Here is a 10,658-nt window from a genome sequence, read left to right on the forward strand (position 1 = left end):
ACTGAGATAGGGGGAATTTCTTCAGCCAGAGGGTGGTTAATCTGTAGAACTCATTGCTGCAGAGGGCAGTGGAGGCCAAGTCGTTGAATGTATTTAAGACAGAGTTCGATAATTTCTTGTTTGGTAAGGGGATCTAAGGTTATGTGGAGAAGGCAGGACCATTGGTTTGAAAAACATACAAGCCATGATTGAATGTTGCAGCAGCCTTAAAGGGCTGAATGGCCTAATTCTGCTCCTATATCCTTTATTTGTTCATTCATGCGATGAGGGCGTTGCTGACTAGACAGCATTTATTGCCCACCCCTAATTGCCCAGAGGGCAGTTAAGAGTCAACCACGTTGCTGTGCATCTGGAGTCACATGTAGGCCAGACCAGGTAAAGATGGTAGCTTCCTTCCCTAAAGAACATTAGGGAACCAGATGGGTTTTCCTGACAATAGATTCACAGTCATCATTAGATTCTTAATTCCAGATATTTATTGAATTCACATTCCACCATCTGCCATTACTGGATTCGAGCCCAAGACCCAGGACATTATCTGGGGCTGTGCTTTAATAGTCCAGTGGTAATACCACTAGGCCAGTGCCTCCCCACCTGTATTATATAGGCTTATGGTCTAACGGCCTCAAAATATGGCCTGGAGCAACAACCTCCCAGTCAATACACTGATAAACCTCTCAAAATCTATCCAAGGATTTAAATGTATACCTATGTATATGTAGTCAATGTGTAGTGACATTTGCTTATGGCCATATAGCTTAGTGGTTAGTGCATTTGGGTAGATGAAGTTTAAGCACATCACTTTTATATGGTGCTGAGGCTATGTTAGGAGTGTTCCTGGCCATTTTTGAAATGTAATACAAAGGAATTTACTCTAACTTATCAATATCTCTATATGTTTTTCATACAGATACTGGCTGACAAACAAGATTTACATCAAGCGACCAAGCACTGGCTTACTGATGTACACACTTGCAACTCGATTCTGTGATGAAATTCACCTTTATGGATACTGGCCCTTCCCTAAAGATTCAAAAGGAGTACCAGTTAAATACCACTACTATGACAACCTAAAGTATAGATATTTTTCTAATGCTGGGCCACATCGGATGCCACTGGAATTCAAAACATTAAAATCTTTACATGACAAAGGAGCTCTGAAGCTAACAACGGGGAAATGTGTGTAACCCTAGAAGTCACAGCTAAAAACCAGAGCTAGTGCAATATTTGCACACTATAGATTTTATGTGAAAAGATAACGCCTCAGTAAAAATTACAGCAATGCTGTAAAGTGCCCATTCGCCCAGCTGCGTTTACAGCCTCAGATTGTTGTGAAGAAATAATAAATATAATCGCACTGTGAGGAGCAAAGATCAAGCAGTGATGTGTTAACAATGATTGAATATTGATTGACAGAATGGTTCAGGCCTGTGATCACTGTCATCAGAAGTAGGGCTCTGCATTTGTTGTAGCCTTAGAAGACCTGAGAAATAATCAGGCTCAGTGTTAACTAGAGGTCAGTATTTGTCTTGAGCAGCTGTCTCAGTAAGCAATCAATGCCAAAGTGCTTTCAAAGTGTTATACATCTGAGTTACAGTCTCAAGCCACAACATTCTTTCTACTTATGTGAATCAGCCAAGGGTTATATCAGTTATAAGAGTCATGAGAGGACTGAAGGTCTGTTAACACCCCAGTTCGGTGTCGTTCGTAGTTTTATAGCTCAATGAATGTAAAGCAGTTGTCTAATGTAGTGTGCTGAATGTGAACTGTAAAAAGTTAAAGGTGCCCTTTCTGCTGGTACCAAAGATCTTTATACACTGATCCTGTAAGAAGTTACTTGTAAAGACTAACATTTTGGGAATTACTAGGGTAAAGTGTCTTGTGCAATTACTACATGGTTTCAGGAGGAAGAAACAGGAGATAAAGAAGTGAACGGAATAAAAAGCACAAGTCTTATTTAAACAGAAGCACAGATTACCAGATCCTTAAAGCATGAGGAATTGTTTGATTTCAATCAAATTGGTACATATCAAAAGTTTACTCATGAACCAATTCCTCTGCCAAGCCTTCTGAATCATGCTGTGAGTATTGGAAATACCCTACTAATGATGCGTTTCCTTATTAACCACAGAACTACCATCAGCACCATTTCTCCTTTCTGTAAATATTATGTAATGTATTTGGAAAAAATTGTATATTCTGTGGTAGCATTGTAAAGTTTCTGCTTACTTTTAAATTATTTGTTTATGCAATTCTTTAAAACTCACCTAGGAGGATTGCAGGTCTCCAGAGCTTGATCCCAGTTGCTAGTGTTGAGGTAGGCCTCTTGCTACACTAAACTGTGTGGTTGCAGTGAAGATCTGCCAAAAACACTGGGAATTGGTAAAAATAATTTAGGATTTTCTCAGACTTGGAACCTTGCTATGTTTAAATTTATTTCTACAGATTGTTTGCTGCAAATATTGGAATAGAACCACAGTCTTTGAGTAACTTGGAAATTGCTTGAGCTACTCTGCTGTTACAACTTTAAAAATTTATGTACACTGGAAACTTATCGAGGCAGTTACACACAGGTTTTCTGGGTCTCCTCATTTGCATTTCCATCGGTGTAAGTGCTGGTATGAAAATTGCATAAAACAGTTGCAAGCAAGTGAATAGCCCGCAAACCTACACACAGCCTTTAAAAACAATTTCTAACAGACTGGTTGACAAAAAGAAAAGTGAGGAGCAGTGCTCACTCACTCACAAATAATTTCACTACCTGTCTTAACAATTTTTTAAATCATACCTGATGAGTACCCAGAAAGCGGCAGGGTACGGAACCAAACTAGAGACAAGGAATGTACACTTTTAGTCAGAGTTTTCAGCCATTCTTGATGGTTATTGAAAGCAACGTGGACAGGCCCCTGATGAGAAGCAGCTCCAACATTGTTTTAGTTTTTCCAACCCTAGACTAGAGAGGAGTGCCATAAAAATGCCACAGCCTGAACTGATTAAGTAATATAGCCTATTTCAAACATCTCTCCTCTTGCCCACTGTGGGCACCAGCAGACCAATTGGGGATGACCAATTGGCCTAGTGGTATTAACCCATACAATGTTCTGGAGACCCGGGTTCGAATCTCGCTGCGGCAGATGGTGAAATTTGAATTCAGTAAATATCTGGAATTAACAGTCTAATGATGACCATTGTAGATTGTTGCAAAAACCTGTTTGGTTTACTAATGTCCTTTAGGGAAGGAAACTTCCCTCTTTACCTGGTCTGGCCTACATGTGACTCCAGACCCACAGCAATGTAGTTCGCTCTTAACTGCCCTTTGGGCAATTAGGGATGGGCAATAAATGCTGCCTGGCCAGTGATGCCCTCATCCTGTGAATGAATAAAATAACAAGACTCCTAGCCTTCTTAAAATGGACTTGTTCAATGAACCTTCACAGTGCTGTGTGATCCAGTTCCTCTCATAGCAATTTCATGTAAAAAGTTCAAACCCCTTCCTCAAATTTAATAGCCTCATACCTTCAAATTTGTCACTTCCCCATCCTCTGCCACATGGTGCACAATCTTCAATTGAAGGACTTGCTGTCTACAGCACAGCACTGAGGACATGGGACTTCTCTGATCATAAATATTACTGGCTGTCCAAGACATAATCATGGAGGTCTTTCCATGGAAAGTGTTCAGCATGGTGGCATTTTAGCCACTCGAGTATACTGACTGAGCAGCTGCTCTACAGTCATGGTGTCACCTTGCACCACCTTCTCCAAATTCTTCATTCTGAGTGTGTGGCACTAAAGTATTTTTAGCTTCTGCCCACCTCCCCTGCAGATCCACCAGTGAAGGTGGACACAGCCAATAGAAGAGGAAGATGATGAGGAATCAAATGAAAAACAAGTCAACTGGGAATCAAAGCTGCAAGGTAATGCCATTCTTTAGGACAGCAGCACGTAGCAGTTCTCCAGTTGATTCTATGTAAAATTATACAGCAATGGACAATAGGAGGCATAGCCAAGGCACAAACTGGCATGAAGGCCATCAGTGATATGAGTCTCCTGTACAGCATGTGTAGGCAATCACTTTCAATGACCCTGACTCCCAGTATCTAGGTTAAGCAGGATAATAGATAAGAGACAGATGTAAGCTTCCATGCGAGCCACTGTATTAAGAAAAATGGATGATTTGTAATAAAGTGAAATGTGCACTTACATGGCATTTCATTGCTGTGGCTGAGGTCAAACAGGAAAGTTTGTACGTACGTGGTGCTAATGTCACAGAAACAGTTATGCAGGAGTGTAAAGCATTTACATATAGCTATGTCGTGGTGGGGCGAGGGTGGATTTACAGTGATGCTCCATTGTCTGAAGTAGAGTGAAGAGAATACAGTTGTGATACTAAGGGTAGACTTTATTCCAAAAAACAAGAGATTATAGTTTAACATGTGCTGTAGTATCTCCATCCGAAAATGCTGACAGAGGTTTTTTTTGTGGTACTGTTGGCTATTCATTATAATTTATACAGCGTATACTTATTAAGAATGCCTTCACTTGTTCCTTTCAAATCCTGACTGAGGTAATGGTTGGGAGCAGTCTCATACCCTGGTGGTATCAGAGATTTCCAAGTAAGAATCAGTTAGAAGAAATCCAATTGTCTGTAGGCAAAACAAGCTGCTATACAAAATGTTCTACCTGCAGAAACTTATATTCAGTTATCTCCAAATTCTTTTGTCAGGAACTCTTCACTTCCACCTTAATCAGCTGGACCTGGGGATTGTTTGGAGAAATCAGAAGTGAGTCAAAAGGAAAAATAGTCAGCTGTGACCTGTATTATAAAAGTGACTAAATTTGTGGTTTAGTAGCACACTGATTATTGCAGTTATCCACACAGCAGGATTTATCTTACTTGGAAATATAAAGAAAAATATTTTGCTTAATCCAGCTAAAAGGAAAAACAAAGCTTGTTCGACAGATGTCTGCTGCCTTCCTCAAGAAAAGTGCATTGCTTTGAAATCATCTTGAGCTGTAAACAAACAAAATGTGTGTGTCATGACACCCAACTGTGAAAAATCCTTTATCCTTGCAGGTTAATGTCCTGTTTTATATATGTTTTATTTATGAGTCCTGGAAGCTTTATTACATTTTGTTACAATTCTGCGTGAAAGTAAATAAAGGTTTTAATAAGGTTTACTTTCAAACATCTCAAATGCTCAGCATTTTTATTCTAATTTCCTGTCTCCCTTCTAGCATTGTTGGGATTGATTTTCACTGGTTATGGATGGAAAATGAATACTTATGGATTGGCCGGTCATTACATGTTCTGGTGGGTTAGTCTTTCTTTGTGGGCAACAAATCTACAAATCCCCAGTTTCATACATGAGAAAAGTGATTTTTACCTCTATTCACTTCTTTTTGGAAAACTGTTTCATGTTCAGGATGCTGTTTGTCCAGTATGTCTTCTGAATGGTTTTTATTTGTGTTTTATATATAGCATTGACAGGACCCTCCACAAATCTGTCAGATATAAATCTAGATAGAATATGAACTTTAGATAAGGGCATATCAGATATAAATCTAAATATGCCCTCATCTAAAATTCATATACATATTGAAAGCAAAGGCAAAGTCACTGTAGTCCCACTCTCATTAGGGAGAGACAACTGCTGGTAGTTTAACATGAGGATTATCATGCCACAAGCAAGGGGTGAGGTTTAGAAGGTGGGACCTTCATGTTAACTTCAACTGTTCCAGGAATTGAACCTGTGCTGTTCGCGCCTGTCTGCATTACAGACTGCCTTTGCTGACACTGATACATGTGTGCTATGTGGCACTTTAAATCACCTGCACCCAGATCTCAGTGGGACATGTCCAGAGTGGGGATCTAGAATCGGGAGAGGATAGAGTGAGGGCAGAGATCGGGACTAGAGGGCTAGTGGGTGGGTCATTGTGACTGGGTAAGAACCGGAAGGCACGGCGGGGGTGGTGGGGGAAGGGGTGTGGAGGATGAGAGCCGGGTGAGTGTGCGAGGGAGACAGAGGGGGAACAGGCTCCCAGCTCCTGGACTCTTCTCGCATTAATCCCTCCTGGCTCCTGGGCTCCCCTTGTTGCCAACTGAGCTGACTGACCCCTGTTAGCACCAGCATTTAATAGGGAACAGGAGTAGTGTCCATAGCTTAATTTCATCCTTCTAAGTTAAGGGAACAAAATATATTGCATTGTCCTTTGATAGCTGAGGACAGAGTGTCAGCCAGGGCACATGGAGAAGCCCCTGCAAGTTGAACAGTGCAAAGGCATCTTTAAGTCACATTCAGAATGGTGGTGCATGGGGACCCTGTGGAAAACCCGTCGTAACAGACTCCAAAGGAATTGCCTGGGAAATTGAAAATGCCACTGCTGAATTCATCTGTGCCCAGAATCGTCTGAAAGTATCCATTTAAATCAGAGAATTTGGAGGTTTCCGACTAAACTAAGTTAGGAAACGTTAGGCTGCCAAATACCTAGTCCAATTCCTGAGGAACTATTGAACTGAACCCACATTTATTTCATGTGCCCCCAACTACGCTTACCGCAGACCCCCTACACTCCCCAGACCCTGATTGCACCCATTCCCAGGACCTGGCACCCTTTCCCCTGCACCACACCATCCTCGCCTTCCCCTGGTGACCTTTGACCTCTAACTTTCTCCAGTCTGCACCCGACACCCCTTCCCCCACTACCTGATCTGACCCTCTCCCACTACCACTCCTCACCATACCCTACTCCCCCTTATCCCACCCCTGGATAGTCCCTCCCTCCCTCTACAACGTACCCAATACACCTCTTCATTCCTCAGAGCCAGCCCTCTTTCTCAAGCTTCACACCAAAACTCCCTTCCCCTACTGCTGGATCCTTTTCCCCACTCCACCCTCGACTCCTTTTCACTGCCACTGAACCATTCCCCTACTCCATACCCGAGGTCCCAACATCTACCCTCCCCATACCTCTGCCACACTCAAAAATTTTTCCACTAATTGCAATCGAAGCTAAACACTATGACCTGACTTCCTGACACTGGCACACTAACCCCTATGAACCTGCCAATCTACTTACACCCTACCCATCTGGCATCCTACCTCCTGTTCCCCTACCCATTGGCTTTCATCCATATCCAGCTGACATGTTTGTACAGGACACTGGTGACGCTACTTTTCGAGTACGGTGCATATTTCTGGTCACCCTTCAATAGGAAATTGGAGAGAGCTCAGAAAAGATTTACCAGGATGTTCCCAGAACTGGAAGCATTGTGTTATAAGGAGAGGCTGGATTGGCTGAGACTGTTTTCACTGGAGTGTAGGAGGTTGAGGGATAGAGGTTTGTAAAATCATGAGGAGCATAGATCAGCTGAATAGCAAAGGTCTTTTCCATAGACTAGGAGACTTCAAAACTAGGAGGCATATTTTTAAGGGGAGAGGAGAAAGATTTAAAAGGGACCTGAGAGGCAGGTCCTGAAATGAGCTGCCCGAGGAAGTGGTAGATGCAGGTAGAATTACAACATTTAAGAGACATTTGGGCAGGTACATGAATAGGAAATGTTTCGAGGGATATGGGCGAAATGCAGGCAAATGGAATTAGTTTAGTTTGGGAAAATTGGCATGGATGAGTTGGGTCTGTTTCCATGCTGAATGACTCTACCACTGGCATCCTACCTCCCTTGTACCCCATTCCTTACTTACCTGAAAGCCTACCACTTGGCATCTGACAACCCTACTGATCTGACACCCTAAACTTCCAGCACCTTAACATCACTTTTATCTTGTGAATATCCTGTTTGACAGCTCTCAAAGTGGGCGTCGTGACATTAAAACGTCAGAATATGGTAGTTGACTGCTGTGTAAAGCTGGTGTGATTTGACTTCCTCTAACAGTTTTGAACTGTCAGATGGAAGTACAGCTCCAGATTTCTGAAGGAGCCCTGATCGAAACTATGGAGATCAGAAATATGGAGCTCCCTCCTTTCATGAGAAAAGGGGCATCGTTGCAATCTGCTTGAGATTGTCACTCCCTAAAAAATTTGGCCCCATATTCCTTACAAGGAAAGTGCTGATTTCTTTGCATGTTATTGCTGTCAGCATGTAGGCCCAGTGAAATGTTTTCAATGCATTGCCTGGTGTATTCAAAACAAAAGACTCAAAAGACAATGCATTCTTCCAATGAGAAAATAATTGTACAACATGAATACTCTAAATATAATTTAAATACAGTTTCCTTAACTATTACACCATAAAGTAAAGGAGCAGAAGTAGGCCATTTGACCAATTGTGTTTGCTCCACTATTTGATCATGTCTGATATGTTTCTGAACCCCATTCTCCTGCCTTCTCCATGTAACCCTTGATCCCCAGAATCTATCTTTCTCTGTCTTAAATAAACCCAATGGCTTGATCTCCAAAGCTGTCTGTGGAAATGAGTTTTACAGATTCACCAACCTCTGGCTGAAGAAATTCGTCCTCATCTCAATTCTAAAGGGTTGTCCTTTAACTCTGAGGCTGTGACCTTAGGTCCTAGTCTCTCCTACTAGTGGAAACATCTTCTCCATGTCCATTCTATCGAGGCCTCTCAATATTCTGCAAGTTTCATTAGATGCCCCCCTCAACTTCCTAAACTCCATCACTCCTCAACCTCTCCTCATATGACAAGCCCTTCATCCCCAGGATCATTTTTCTAAACTTCCCCTGGATCCCTCATAACCAGTACATCCTTTCTTCGATATAGGGCCCAAAATTGTTCGCAATACTTCAAATGCGGTCTGACAAGAGCCTTATAAAACCTCAACACTGCTGACTTAAGTGATACAGGACCAATTAAACAGGAAGATTACCTTTTATGTGCTGCTTGTTTTGTATTGCCTTTATTTGAGGCACAGTATTCAGTTTCCAAGCAGTAGTATGGAGTGTTTTTCTCTGTCTGAGGAATGTGACATCTGCTTGGTACTGTTCCAGGGAGATGAATGGCCTTCTTGTCCAAAGCTTCAGGCATTAGCATGAATTGTTGGTGGACGGGACAATTCTCCTCCATCATCCTGCTGTTCCATTCCCTTAATGGGGAATTTTCTTCCCCACCCAAAGCAGCATGAGCATGAGGACAATTCCCAGGGATTTGCCTCCCATCTTACATTCCGGAATCTGTTGGTGAAAGACCTCAGAATATGTAAATAAAGGCCCCACGTTCTTCAGGAGAGGGGCAATGCCTTGTGTTCTCATCGTCCTCCTTCAAATCATACCAAGGCCTTCTCCCACTGCTCCTATCTCTGAAATAGCTGCTGCTGTCTGGTCCAACACTATCTTCTCTGCCTGAAAGCGAGGCAAAGTCTTGGCAGTGGGAATCCTGATAAAAGCATATCAGGCATACAGGATAATGGTAATTACAATGTACAAACAAAGTAGCTCTTGCACCAACTGTCACATGCCAATGAGAAGATCTTCCATTGACACCACCTGGAAGGCACCGTCGAGATTGTAAACTGCCAACTTTCAGCCTGTGTACACCCACCTCCTCCCAGGGATTTGATTTTGTGCTGTAGTTTAGAGGCTGCACTGTCTTCTTAGAGTTTGAGATGTTTATCTCTGACCTGTATGTAATGATGAGATCAGAGCTGTGAAGATGTTCCCACCATTTTTACAGTTATTCAGATCTGTTTCATATGACTCCCCCTTCTCTATCCCAGCCCCTAACCAACATTGTCACACTGACGTCCCCTGCCTCCACACAAATCATCGAACAGGCCTTATCTTCCCTTACACCCCCTGAGGATTGCCATGCTTACCAGGTCCTGGATTCTGGGCCTAGACTCTGAGAACTGCATTTAATCTCCGAGCAGTCTACTCCATGTTCTAGCACTGCTGGAAATAGAGTGCTTCCAGTGACAAAGAGATGTATCATTTCCAGTAAATTCATACACATTGGAATGTTAAATATCTGCAGGGTAACTGTATCCATGGTGCTGTGTTCGCCATTGGCTCTTGGCATGCTGGGCTGGGAAACCCCTTCATCTGGAAAACTCTGGCCAAGTTAACACTTCTGCACATAAAGAAAATTAAATACCGATTATGATGAATAACACAGGAATTTCAAGCAACTTGTTGCAAAGTGGCACCAATGTTGCTGGCATCAACAGCTGATTTGAGTGGCTTCTCATACTTTGATGCTGCTAAAACTGGTGTGGTTTTTGGCACAGCTTTTAAGTGGTTAAAGACACCCTGATGGTTTTGTGATGATTGAAATTTTCTGTTTTCAATAAATTTGTCAAAGGAGCCAATGTAGTGTTGAAGTTTGGAACAAACGTTTGATGAAATTCACTTATGCCAATATACTGTGACATCTTGCTTGAGAAATTTAGGCTTAGGCTCTTGGAACCCCTACAGTATGGAAAAAGACCATTCAGCCTTTTTGTGTCTACACTGATCCTCTAAAGCGCATCCCACCCAGACTCAGCCCCCTCTCCTATCCCCGTAACACCATATTTACCATGGCTAATCCATCTAGTCTACACATCCCTGGACACCATGGACAATTTAGCATAGCCAATCCACTTAATCTGCACAAGTTTGGACTGTAGCAGGAAACCGGAGGAAAACCCACACAGACACAGGGAGAATGTGTAAGCTCCACACAGACAATCACCCAAGGCTGGA

The 10,658-nt window shown here is 42.4% G+C and overlaps 1 protein-coding gene across 2 annotated transcripts in view; it reads left to right on the forward strand.

Moving 5' to 3' along the window:
* The window catches only part of st8sia4 (ST8 alpha-N-acetyl-neuraminide alpha-2,8-sialyltransferase 4), a 67,920-nt gene extending 62,730 nt beyond the window's left edge, over window positions 1-5,190 (forward strand). Inside the window, exon 5 of one of the 2 annotated variants that reach the window (XM_020529274.2) lies at window positions 911-5,190. In XM_020529274.2, the coding sequence (XP_020384863.1) occupies window positions 911-1,187 (277 nt within the window). In that variant the 3' untranslated portion in view covers window positions 1,188-5,190. The remainder of the gene's footprint in view (window positions 1-910) is intronic. The other variant, XM_048595336.1, reaches the window with a different exon arrangement.
* Window positions 5,191-10,658: the final 5,468 nt, after the last annotated feature.

The sequence above is a fragment of the Rhincodon typus genome, chromosome 3, assembly GCF_021869965.1.
Source record: "Rhincodon typus isolate 14 chromosome 3, sRhiTyp1.1, whole genome shotgun sequence".
In the NCBI taxonomy this organism is placed as follows: domain Eukaryota; kingdom Metazoa; phylum Chordata; class Chondrichthyes; order Orectolobiformes; family Rhincodontidae; genus Rhincodon; species Rhincodon typus.